Below are 13,292 nucleotides of genomic sequence, written 5' to 3' on the forward strand. Positions count from 1 at the left end.
GGTCTGCTCCATGCTGACGCTGGCCTCGCTGGAGGAGTGTCCGGGCTTGCAGGCGGGCTTCAGCCGCGCGTCCTCCGGCGGAGGCGTGCCCGCGCCGGCAGCGCCGCGTGACCACATCAGTGCTGACGCTATACGTACCGGGTCGTCGTCGGAGTTGGTCTGCTCCATGCTGACGCTGGCCTCGCTGGAGGAGTGTCCGGGCTTGCAGGCGGGCTTGAGCCGCGCGTCCTCCGGCGGAGGCGTGCCCGCGCCCGCGGCTCCGCGTGACCACATCGCGCGCATCAGCGCCGAAGCTAAGTAGAGGCTCTGAGAACAAATGAGAAGTCATTATTCCAATCCTGACCACTTTTTCACGCGAGACTTCATATGTCAAGCGCGACTTTAAGTATGGAGCTACCAGCGACGACGCAAGTCATGCTAAGTGGTCTTAGGTTATATAAATAGATAAAGATAAGATAAAAAAAGTTTATTGCCACAACTATAAATCATACATTCCTTAAACATTAATTAATAACACTTCATAGTATAAAGACAATAAACACGACCTTAAACATAGTAGGTACTATAGGTAGGTACACAATTTAATTTCACATTGTTATTGGCAATGGGTACCAGTCTCCTCAGCCTGTGCCAGATATGTGGTAGGTATACATATATCCAGCGCTGATTTTCTGCCTGATCCCTTAATATTTTTTATTGAATTAAATACAGACTTTATTCGTAAGAACATAAAGTATAAATTAAAAGTGTCCTCAAAGGTCAACCATACCTGTTCAGTATGCTCCTTAGGCGGCAGCGAGCATAGCAAACTGTACAGATGCGAGCACGGCTTAGGCGCCAACGCACGTATGAACCCGGGCAACAAGTCGTACACCTGTCGCCCGCAGTGTTTCAATTGTGCGGCTGCCCACACTAGTTCCACGTGCTCTGATGTCACGCGACCTTCCACTGCGAGGAACTTGAGGATCATGTGGGACTGCTTGATAACCTGATAATGAAAAGGCTTGTTTGAGACTGAGTTGGTTTAACGTATTGCCTATTAATTAAATAAAATTGATAAAAATCACAAGCAAACATGCTATGGACTCCCAAAGATACCGATATCTTGTAATAAGAGGGTAAGCAAACATGTAAATTAGGAACAAACAAATGCTTATTATGTTATTATATTGTAGGCAAGGGCAAGCGATGTCTCACAACTGTTCACTTAACTACACTCATGGCCGGAATTCCTCCGGAGAAGCATGTCTACACAGACTGAGTTGCTTCGTGCGGCAATCTACTGGTGAGGTCTTTCTGTGCAGAATCACCTAATATAACATTTACGCTTTAATAATACATACCTCAACATGTAGATTAGGTCCAAACAGATGCTCTATGATATTATTCTGTGTAAGCCAGGATGCCAACTGCTGGCCAGCCACCTCAGCATCCTGCGCCGGCTCCCCCGCACACAACTCATTGTGCGCCGCTATATGCGCGTTGATCTGCGCTACACCTGCTAATCTCATTGTCAGGGTGCTGCTGTTGAAGTATTTGAAGGCTAAGGCTAGACCGTCGCCATCAAATGTGAGAGGAGCGTCTAGAGGCTCTTTCGCTGCTCCCCACATGAAATCTAGATACAATAGAATAGTTACAGACAATGCATTGTGGTTGAAAACATATATTTGATTACACAAAATTTGTTCAGTTACAAAATAAAATAGAAGCATATAATATTCTATGTAAATAGAGTATATGACAATGTTTGGCCTTTCAGCATTTTTTGTATAGTTTAGTTGCAATTTCTGAAGGCGAAGGGTCATGTATTAAGTTAAAACTGTTAAAAAAAAGAACTGGTATGAAAACTTAAAAAACTTCAAAATTAAACTAGAATCATTAAGGAAATTATTCAAAAAGAAGCAATTGATATGGCATTGACACCACTAAACTTGTTCTTACCTGCCATAGACTTCACAGCTGGTACTCTAAGGTCTTTGTCCTCCAAACTGCACATGTATTTTAAGATTTTACTCCTCAATGGCATGAACAGCTGTGCCACAGCTCGAAAGTTCAACCACAACTTGAGATTACCCACAGCTGCCACAATCGCATGTGCCATGGACAGTGGGAGCGTGCTGGGCGACGCATGCTCAAATACTGACGTCATTGCACACACCCCACCAAGCTTACAGAACAAGCTAACATTACGTAGTAGATATGCAGGTATTTCTGTATCATGTAAGTCACAGTAAGAACTTAAATTTGAAATCTCTTGAGCAGACAGGTCATCTAAGCGACTAAGCGCCGAGTGTTTACAAGCTAAGTATAAAGGGAAATTTAGAAGGAAAATTTTCGAGACAATAGCCATGAGCTTTTCCTTTTGCTGTAAAGACCAGAATTCAGCATCATCAGTGACTGTAGGTTTTGATGCTGTGGATGGAACTTCTGCAGTCTCACTCGGCTCCGCAGGTGTTTTGGACTCCTCAGGCTCAACAGGAGCCTGTTCCTCCTTGGGCTCATCACTTTTCTCTTCATTGCTGGATGGGGCAGATTCAGGTGGCTGAGCCTTCTCCTCACACTCCTCAGGAGGTGATGTCTTAGCTGCAGCTATCAACTCATCCTTGAGTAGCTTCAGTTGACACACAGACAAACATAAAATACTCTGCACCACTAAATAAAACCTTTCAAAGTTTTTTACATCTCGGTAGCAGCACATGCATTGCCTGGAAAAACAGTTTTATCTTAACCCCAATTCACAAACAATTTATCATTTCAAACATTATTCCAAGTTTAAAGACTTAAAAAACTTGTAACATGACACTATTTTCTATATTACTCGTGTTTTTAACATAACAGCTGACTCAAATGTGAGTACAATAAGAATAAAACCAGACCCTTACACTGCAGCTTTTTGACATAAAAAAAACAGTGTTGTGTTTAGTTTGTAATCAATAATGTAATATTGACGTTGTTCTTACCGTTGAGGCCAAGAAATAATGTAGTTCAGGACAGTCTCTAGTTCGTATTGGCTTATTGTTGGGTATTGGGAAACATCGTCAGTTAATCTTGCCTCACCTAAAAACAAAGAAATTAAACCAGAATCTGAAATAGCCGTGACCAATAAATTACTTGTTTTTGTAATAAAATTATCGTTACAGCCCTCGAGGTAAACAGAAAGCATAAGAACGAGAACTACAACATTTAGAAACAATGTAACTTACAATTTAGTAAAAGCTGTGAAAACTCCGAACAAACATCACACATTCTTATGGTTTTGTAACAATATTAAGCGAAATATTATTGCAATATCATCGCTGTAATGATTTCGTGTGAAGTATTGACCATAATTGATAATTTTTCGTCTCAGAAAACGAACACTGCCTTGTATGTCACGGAATCCGTTTCCACCATTGTTGACGATTGTTGTCAAAAATTGCGTTTAGTTAGCCGACTTTACATGTGAAGAATATTTTTATAGCGTGGTAATTTAATTGAACTCAAATATGGGTTAAAGGTCAACCAAATGAGTTATTGTAGTTTGACAATCAATATTCAGCAGCGTAATTATGTATAAATTCATGAAATTTCTATATAAAAGTTCAATGTATACGTTGCTTTTAAAAATCAAACTGCATGGTCTGGTTTTATGTGTGTCTAGTGGCAATGTTTCATGAATAATCATGCATAAATGATTGTATTTGAAATATCTTCTTTTTATCAAATATTTCACTTTTTACATTACTATACTTCATTACAAAAAGAATTTAAATACAAAAACTTGCATTAACAAAACTTAACGTATTGTTTTTTCGTTCAGAAAATGAACCAAAGAATATAATACTCACGGAGCACGAGAGGTTAAATTGAAATTACTATGTGTTTTAAAAAGCAAATGTATGTGAATATTGTAGAATTTGTAGAGTTTTCACATTGTGTTTTATAAAATTACTGATGAGTTTCGCATTTTATCTTATTTTATACATATGTTCGTATTTCTGAACTTATTACTTCTGTCATTAAATCTGTCAACAACATCAGAAGTTGACGTTTCAGTTGTGCGCTATGGGTTGATTATTTTTGGATTTTAGTTTTATAAAATATGGCTCAATTGCTTTATGTCATTGCTAGCTTACACGTGTTACTATGCCCATTTACAAAAGTCGAAGAAAGTTTCAATATACAAGCATTTCACGATATTTTATATCATCGACATAACCTCTCACAGGTATTGAAGAAAATCTAATTTTGGATTCTTTACTGGCATACTCACAAATGTGTAATATTTTAATAACTTGCTCCAGTATGACCACAATGAGTTCCCGGGAGTGGTGCCGCGTACATTCGTCGGACCGCTTATTATTTCGGCTCTATCGGCGCCTATGGCCGCAATTTTTCATCTGTTTGGGATAAATAAGTTTTGGATGCAGTATGTTGGTAAGACTTCATTCTACACACGCACTGTTAATCTCACACAAATTACAATATACTCGCAATAATATACTACGCAATTTTTTAAAAGTACAGATTTGTTTGTATTTGTTATTTTTGATTTCAGTGCGTCTAGTATTAGCATTGACAGTGATTGGAGCATGGACGCGGCTGAGGAACACGCTTCAGAAACAGTTTGGGAACACATTTGCTTGGTGGTTCACTTTAATAACAGTCACACAGTACCACTTCATGTTTTACATGAGCCGTCCACTACCTAATATTCTAGCACTACCCCTTGGTAAGTAAGAAACAATTCTATTATATTGAGATTCCACAATGTTGAATAATATAATGGCAGCAATTCAAAATTAGTTTGTAAACCTAATTTTATCAAAGAAGGCTTGATTTCTTTATTCTAAAGTATTTACTTAAAGTACTTTTAAAAAGGCATGTTATTGTTGATACTAATGAATGCTTGCCAAGAAAAACTTACCCCGGGAGTTATTTTTTTGTAGACAATTGTGAGAAAATCAATTAGAAGATTCATATTGCCAAGGACATAGTCTGAAAAACTTGTCTATTTTTTTCTGATTCTTGATTGATGATGATTCATAGTTTATTAGTTATTAGAACTAATATTACAATCGTCTTATGTTGGTACACTGTATTAGCCATATTGTTTTATTAAGCTGTTATGTTGTTAAGCTTTATATATATAGATGTAATATAAAACTAGTACAGAATATAAAATGCTAACATAAGTTAAAATACAAGTAATCCTAAAAAAAATATGACTAACAAAAATAAATTAAACTAAGACCTAAAGAGACTAAACTAAAATTACCTAAAAAATAAAAAAACCTACAAATAAAAAATTGGTTCAAGGTCTGTGCCGTCCGGTAGGGTGCCCACCGTGCTGCGCTGAACGCTTATCAGTTAATTTAAACATAAGAACAAAATTATTAAAGCTTTAATTCCAATAAGTAGCCAACATTATTGATTGTTCAAATGTCAACATAGTGTATCATGTTATAATATGTAGATATTTAGCTTATTTGCCAAAGTAAACATACCAAAACACCTGATTCTATTATTCAACCATGATGTGGTAGGTTTACCACTTGCTTCAAATGATGGTCCTTGTGATGCTTCCTACTAGTCTCTTTTGGTTGGGCTTAATTAAAAACAAATTGAAGTAATATGTTTTCACCACATTTTTTAAACTTCAATATTACAGTTTTAATTTTTTTTTGAAGAAAAAATAAGATTTATTCAATAACAAAACTTATAAACTATTTTTAAAATTAAGTATAATTTAATAAAATAAATAAATACCCACCTATCTTAGGTCCCCTAGATCTGTCCCCTGGTCCCCCAGATCTGTCCCCTAATTTTTAAATTAATCAATGTGTGTGTGTCATATTAAAAAAGGTTTTATTTTCTAGTGTTGCTAGCCTTTGAAGGATGGATATCAGGCAATCGCAAGCAGTTCCTGATATCAGCGGGGGGCAGCATGATCATCTTCCGGTCGGAGCTGGCGGTGCTGTTCGGACTGTTCCTTATCATTGATATGTACTTTAACAAGATTGACTTCAAAACGTAAGTTACAAGTTACTCCAATCCATTTATCAATCAATCAATCAATCATTTATTTCAGGCATAAAAGCCCATATAATTTGCTAATGCTAATGTTAGTAAGTACAAAATTATAAAAGAATAAATTAAAGTAAAAATAATTATACTAAAATATCTTATTTAATACAGCAAAGACTGCCACATTCCAAACCACTTCCGAACACTACCGCTGTACGTGCATCAGCATCCAGTGGTGTTGGAACGGGCAGTCTAGCCTCTCGGCCAGCACACGTAGCAAGCTGTTGGAGCTACCGCGCAACCGCCCCATCAGTGAGGCAGTACGCTTCCGCATTATGGCGTGAAAGCCATCGGTTCGAGCCTCCGCGAACATACCTGATGCACTGCAGAAGCGCGGCAGACCCAACAGTATCCGGAAAGCATTATTATACTGTACTCTCAAGGTATTGAGAGTACTCTGCGTGTATCTTACCCACAGGCTGCACGTGTAGAAGCTCTGGCAGTAAGCCTTAAACAATGTTATTTTGACTTCTTGTGTACACCGTGCAAACCTGCGGGCAAGCATATTACAACGCACAGCCATGGAGCGTCTCTCCCTTTCCATGTCCATGCCATCTGAGAGGTCCGCAGTCACCCAGTGGCCCAAGTATTTGAACTCTGACACGTGTTTGAGTTCACTGCCGTACAAGTAGACGGGCGGTACTGTCCCGACAGAACCACCACACGGCTTAAAAACAAGGAGCTCACTCTTGTTTATGTTGTATTTATAATATTATTTTTAATTTAATCATTAATATTTGGGAGACCGAGCTTTGCTTGAAAAACACAAAAACTAATAATGCGCGTTTTCCCAGAGATAAGACTTAGCTAGATCATTTTTTCGCCCCAGAAAACCCCCATATAGCAAATTTCATCGAAATCGTTATGATGATTCCGAATGATAAATGTTCATTTGGATTTGATTTTGTTTGATATCTTTACTATCAAAAACTAGTCCTTTAGGGTTAAAATCGCCCAAATCTAAAAGAAAACCGAAATTTTCGCGGGTTTTTCGATATTTGACAAAGTTGCGTTCGGCGCTCGAAGTCACAAACTTGTATTATTCATTGGGCCCAACATCATAAATAAGCCTGAAAAAAATCAGAACTACCGGATTTGACGCAAAAGAGCCAGGTTACAAAATTCGACAAAGTTACTGGATTATTACTTCATGAAGCATAATGAGTTATATGCATATGTATATTAATTATATTATACATATAACTCCAATCCATCCTGTTTTCTCCTGAAAAAACATCCTCTACCATACCCTTTAAATATGGATATTAATAAAATTTCCCAGGTTGCTCAAAATAGTGTTACCGGCCGGCGCGGGCCTGGTGGCGCTGACCGTGGTGGTGGACTCCGTGTTCTGGGGGCGGCTGCTGTGGCCCGAGGCTGAGGTGTTCTGGTACAACACCGTGATGAACAAGAGCTCCGATTGGGGTGTATCCTTTTTTAACATGGGGATTTTTAGCTAGTTTGTTAGTGCACGACACCTTGCACTTTGTGACTATGCGCTGAAACTTGGCACAGTTGATTCTTAGCTGGTCATGAGCAGATACAGACCGGGAGACCTCGAGAGCCACGTCTCATTTAGTGGGGGGGGAGGGGGGGAAGTTCGACGCCGCCGCGCTTCACTTGGAGCAACATTTCTCTAAAACTGTTCTAATTTACGAATGACTAAAAAAGGGGACCTAAGTATTTATTTTCTCCCTTCAATATTTTTTTTTAATATTGATGGTAGCGAAAAACAGTAGTACTTATTTTATAAGAAATCTGAAACAGATTATTTACGTAAAAGATATTTTTTGGCTGTGGGCTACCGTTTACGAGTTATTTACGAAAAACAAGAAAAATAAACGATTGTAGAACAAATTATAAGTAACTTTCCCACATTCATGATATTTTGTATTGAGATCACTCTGACCCACGCTTAATATTATTTTTTATCTCCCATTTATCAACAGTTTTGTATATTAAACTATATATTTTCTTAAACGTAATAAGTGTAGCTTTACGACTGTATTTTTTGTTTTCAGATTCCTGCTACACTTTAAAAAAAAATTGGTAATTATGAAAAAATCAAAAATACGTTTTTTAGTCTTTTCTACTTTATGCTTTTTTTTTGTTAGTAAGTGCATTGTTTTTGTTCCAAAACTAGATTTCTCATCCTTAATTTATCCGAAAATGATATATTACATTCCCTAATAGGTATAGTTTTAAAGAAATGTTGCTCCAAGTGAAGCGCGGCAGCGTCGAACTTTCCCCCTCCCCCCCCACTAAATGAGAGGTGGCTCTCGACGGCTCCCGGTCTGTATCTGCTCAAGACCAGCTAAGAATCAACTGTGCCAAGTTTCAGCGCATAGTCTCAAAGTGCAAGGTCCCCATACAACGGTGTGCAGTAACAAAGCAGCTATTTTGAGTGGAAATGTAAACATCCGTAAGCTACTATGAAAAATATCATTATTGTTTAACAGCTCAATTCTTTGTTACGGTTTTACTTTAATTAGTTCGTTTTTTAGGGTTCCGTACCCAAAAGGTAAAACGGGACCCTATTACTAAGACTTCGCTGTCCGTCCGTCTGTCTGTCACCAGGCTGTATCTCACGAACCGTGATAGCTAGACAGTTGAAATTTTCACAGATGATGTATTTCTGTTGCCGCTATAACAACAAATACTAAAAACAGAATAAAATAAAGATTTAAATGGGGCTCCCATACAACAAACGTGATTTTTGACCAAAGTTAAGCAACGTCGGGCGTGGTCAGTACTTGGATGAGTGACCGTTTTTATTTTTGCATTTTTTCCCGTTTTTTTTTTCATTATGGTACGGAACCCTTCGTGCGCGAGTCCGACTCGCACTTGCCCGGTTTTTTAGCATTAGAAAGAACTTGAAAGAAGGTAAGCGATCTTGACATGTCTATTAATTGAAAAACGCGTTTTAAAAATCAGTAATTATTACTTATGAAAGCAGAAGAATATAGATGATCGTATTAGATTCATAATTGTTACATATTTGCCGTAACTTATTTTTAAAATGTGTTTTTCAATTAAAAGACACATCAAGATTGTTTACCTTATTTCTAATGCTAAAAAAAACGAACAACCAGCCGTGGCAACCAGTAACTCTTTTTAGACTGGTTTGCAATTAGGATTTTGAGAATTTGTAGTACAAGGAAAAACCTATAGAGTCGGACCAAAAAAAGTCTCCAGCGGATTTAATAGTCCACGCAGTGCAAGTGTAATTTATACGTCATAATTACTGCAAAAAGTTACAGGACGACATCGACTCTATTTTTCAGTGGAGTACAACTAATGAGCTGCACTTCAATGTATCCAAGTGTTCTGTCATGACGTTTAGTCGAGCAAAAAATCCTATACATGCTGACTACAAACTTGGGTCCGAGAGTATGTCTCGAGTCGTAACAGTCAAGGAATTAGGAGTTATTTTTGATGATCACCTGACTTTTCATGACCATATTAAGAAGTTAGCTGCTGAGTGTTTTAAAAGGCTTGGATTTGTTATCAGGAGCGCACGTGACTTCCGCAATCCAAGCGTAATCAGGCTCCTGTACACATCACTGGTTCGTACCAAACTTGAGTCTGCGGCAGTCGTTTGGAACCCTCATGAGAGTACTTACGCACTGCTTCTGGAGATAGTACAAAAAGCATTTTTAAGGTTTTTGTATAAAAAAATGCATGGGTACTATCCCTATCTATACCCTACTAAGTTCTTGCTTGGATCACTTGGCTTCAACTCGCTGGAGGTAAGGCGTGATTACAAATTTTTGACATATATGTGTGGCATATTGAGGGGAAACAGCGACTGTCCCGACTTGGTGTCAAAACTCGTAAGACTTTCGGTACCGTTTGTGCCCAAGAACCTGCTCAGGCCGCGGTGCCCTAGCCTTTTAGCTGTTCCGCTATGCGCGTACAGTTTCCTGTAGAAACTCTCCGATTCTCCGAGCACTCAGGACGATTAACGCGTTCTTGTCATCAGCTCCTGACTGCGATGTGTTTGCCAGCAGATGGGTGAATGTGTGTCGTGAATGTCTGAAATACTGTGAGAGGATGGATGAATGATACTTTTTGATTTATTTTCTTTTCTATTGTTTAATCTTATTGTTTGACATGAAATTGTATATTATTCGTTGCATATTTTAAATCACTTGACATTTTTAATTTATATTATTTGCATGACTAAATTATAATTCAATAATTATGCACTATTTTTTTTTTTTTGCTATTTGCATGTATAAATTTGCCAGCGCTTTGGTGCGAACTGTAATGCTGTGTAAATATATTGTAATAAATAATAATAATTTCATAGAAGTTTGACGTTTAATATAACACCTGCACTGCGTGGGCTATCAAATCCGCTGCAGACTATTCTTGGTCTGACTTTACCTATTGCTGATCTGTGCACAACATTCGACGTCTAGCTAGACCTATCTATGACTATTAATTTGAAAATCAGGTCCTTAACCAATAATCAGACTTCCCCATTCCTCTGGTACCTATACTCGGCGCTGCCCCGCGGGCTCGGCCCGAGCTTGCTCCTAGCGCCCCTAGGCGCGTACCTAGACAAGCGAATGGTGCAAGTGGTAGCTCCGGCCCTTGTCTACGTGTTGCTGTACTCAATGTTGCCGCATAAAGAGCTGCGGTTCATTATATACGTGTTCCCGTTGTTCAATATGGCTTCCGCTGCGGCCTGCTCTTATATGTAAGTTATTTATATTATTAGATACCTAGGCTGGCCCCTAGATACTATAGGGGATGGTGCAAGTAGAAGCACTTTTCTACGTGTGTTATAAAACTTATAAATCATGGGACTATTATTTGTATAATGTTCATAATCATAATCTTTATTGTTTGTGAGAAATGGGTTACATTGCCAGTGACTACTATCTAAGAATGGATTATTTATGTCCTAGGTTTATATTAAACCCAGGTATCAAACTCTTGATAAAAATGAAATTTCGCTCATGGGTCATGTCCTCATATTATGATATACACATTGTCGTGTTGTGTCAACCTTCATTTTTTTATTTAATCTTATATCAATGTGATAAGGTCTACAGAGATTAGACATGTCAAAATTGACTGTAATACGAGTAAATTAACTCGGATGTTTTTTTTAGATTCACTCGCCGAACGAAAGCGCCGATCTTTGAGCTCCTATTCTGGGGCACCGTTGTGGTAGTGGTCGGCAATGTGCTGCTATCAGTCGCCTTCGTGTCCGTAGCCATGACCAACTACCCGGGCGGGGTCGCCATGACGAGGTAATTTAAGGTTCCAACCTAAATGAATAAATATTCGTTTGTTCCTATTACATCAGTAAATTGCGAGATCAAAAAGAAGTAGGTGGGACTTTTTGTTTAAGCGCCACTTGCACCATCCCACTGACCCGGGGTTAACCGGTTAAACCGTTAACCCAGTGTCAAATTGTACTAGTAACTATGGTAAATCCAGGTTTAACCGGTTAACCCCGGGTTAGAGAATGATACAAGTGGCCCTAAGAGGCCCAAGTACCAGTATAGCTTTAGAACCCAAATTGAATAACATTAGAACATTGTGACAACCTTCAAAATACAAGGTTATATAAGTAAATTTTATTTATCTAATTCTGCTTTCTCTATGCTTTGAAGAGAATTTGAGACAACCATATATTAGTAACATAACGTAAATAGTCCAAGATTCACTAATCTACACTAGATTTAGCCAGTCCTATATTTTTTCAGATTTCACAAGCTCCTAAAGAACGAACCCTACGTCCACGTACATATCAGCAACTTGGCAGCACAGACCGGCGTCACTAGGTTCACACAGATCCACAACCATTGGCAATACAGCAAAAACGAATCTCTCGACGCAGACCAATTACAACAGTACACCCACCTCCTAATAGAAGCTAAGAGTAAATATTCACCAAACCTCAAAGCATTCACACATACGCATACAGTTCTAGAGGGTATAGATACGTTTTCTGCAGTTTCCCTAAATTATAAACTTTTACCTCCGATCAAAATAAAAACTCGCCCAGCGCTGTTTATTCTACAGAGGAGAGATTTTCGTGAATTTCCACATGGTCATAAAGTACGTATTGATAGCAGTGGTCGAGAAGAATCGGATTTAAGTAGACCTCCAGACGACGGTATGTACAATGAATTGGAAACAGAATATGCTAATTATGATAGTTCTGAATCTGAAGGTGTGCCAGATGAAGAACAATTTGTTGAAGAAGAAGTACGAACAGTTGAAATTGAAGAGCCAATAGTTAAAGCAGAAAATATTGTTGAAACTGAAGAAGAATCACCTGCAGAAGACGAGACAGCTAACGATGCAAGTGATCTACCCGTCGAAGACAGTATTGGCGAAATAGACAACACAGTACCTGTTCAAGAAATTGAAGAGAAGGAAGAATCTAAAAAGTCAAAAGTTAAGAAAGCAATTGAAGAGTTGAAAAGTTTGAGAAAAGAGAAAAAACGAAAAGCGATAGCGAAAATAAAATCTGAAACTCGTAAAGAGGTCGTGGCATCTGCTAAAGAAAAGCTCAGGGAGTTGATGAGACGACACAAAAAGATTGCAGAGGAACTCTCTGGTGACGGTGTTGGTACAGAACATATAGTTGAAGAAGATGGCAGAGGTGATATACCTGAAGAAATACAGGAAACCGTCGTTGACGATCTAACTCAAGTTTATGCTGAAAATCATGTTGAACAGGATGTTACTGAAAATATTAAAGTTAATGACGAAACGGCGGGCACAAATAAAAACATAGACGAAATAGTGGAAGAAGTTATAGCTAGACTTATAGATAGGAAAATATATGACGATAAAACTAAACCAGAGGATATCAAAGCCGAGGACAGGCAAGTGATCCAACAGATTGTAGAAGAGGTCCTAGCAGAGAAAATTAACTATACTAGATTTGATCAGTAATTGTTTTTAGTATTTACTGACATTGTTACAGTTACTAATTTGATCTCGGATATAGTTATCTAACTGACTACCTTACCGTCAGATTAAAATAACTACGTATAGTTGAATCATCGAGAGCGTAGAATTGCATATGTAGTAGTATTGTTTGTTTACAGGCATTCTATATTTGAATTTTCTATTTTCTTGTACTATCAGCATACAACCACTACAAATGCAATTCCATCTTCTCGATAATTCAACTATACACAGCAAATTTTAAGAAATGCAGCCCTGGTTTGAATACTTCTATCCAGAGGACATAT

General features: G+C 38.2%; 2 protein-coding genes across 2 annotated transcripts in view; one reads left to right on the top strand and one right to left on the bottom strand.

Annotated features, from left to right (window-relative positions):
- The window catches only part of LOC134799644 (ubiquitin carboxyl-terminal hydrolase puf), an 84,163-nt gene extending 80,750 nt beyond the window's left edge, over positions 1-3,413 (bottom strand). Inside the window, exons 1-6 of the mRNA XM_063772083.1 lie at positions 3,204-3,413; positions 2,961-3,057; positions 1,942-2,705; positions 1,344-1,615; positions 770-988; positions 139-306 (exon numbers count right to left, since the gene is read on the bottom strand). Of these exons, the coding sequence (XP_063628153.1) occupies positions 139-306; positions 770-988; positions 1,344-1,615; positions 1,942-2,705; positions 2,961-3,057; positions 3,204-3,246 (1,563 nt within the window). The 5' untranslated portion in view covers positions 3,247-3,413. The remainder of the gene's footprint in view (positions 1-138; positions 307-769; positions 989-1,343; positions 1,616-1,941; positions 2,706-2,960; positions 3,058-3,203) is intronic.
- Positions 3,414-4,016: 603 nt separating this feature from the next.
- Positions 4,017-13,083, top strand: LOC134799312 (probable Dol-P-Man:Man(7)GlcNAc(2)-PP-Dol alpha-1,6-mannosyltransferase). The gene is made up of 8 exons (XM_063771693.1): positions 4,017-4,207; positions 4,284-4,416; positions 4,538-4,711; positions 5,859-6,012; positions 7,349-7,493; positions 10,545-10,771; positions 11,190-11,330; positions 11,790-13,083. The coding sequence occupies exons 1-8, from the start codon at positions 4,082-4,084 to the stop codon at positions 12,988-12,990; spliced, it is 2,301 nt and encodes a 766-aa protein (XP_063627763.1). The 5' UTR covers positions 4,017-4,081; the 3' UTR covers positions 12,991-13,083.
- Positions 13,084-13,292: the final 209 nt, after the last annotated feature.

The sequence above is a fragment of the Cydia splendana genome, chromosome 18 (genome assembly GCF_910591565.1).
Source record: "Cydia splendana chromosome 18, ilCydSple1.2, whole genome shotgun sequence".
NCBI classification, from domain to species: Eukaryota; Metazoa; Arthropoda; class Insecta; order Lepidoptera; family Tortricidae; genus Cydia; species Cydia splendana.

Bases quoted from the DNA above. Each gene is read 5' to 3' on its own strand.
- LOC134799312 (XM_063771693.1), top strand. From the start codon at position 4,082: ATGGCTCAATTGCTTTATGTCATTGCTAGCTTACACGTGTTACTATGC. The intron at 4,417-4,537 runs GTAAGACTTCAT...TTTTGATTTCAG, and splicing joins GTTTTGGATGCAGTATGTTG to TGCGTCTAGTATTAGCATTG. The intron at 11,331-11,789 runs GTAATTTAAGGT...ATATTTTTTCAG, and splicing joins GGCGGGGTCGCCATGACGAG to ATTTCACAAGCTCCTAAAGA.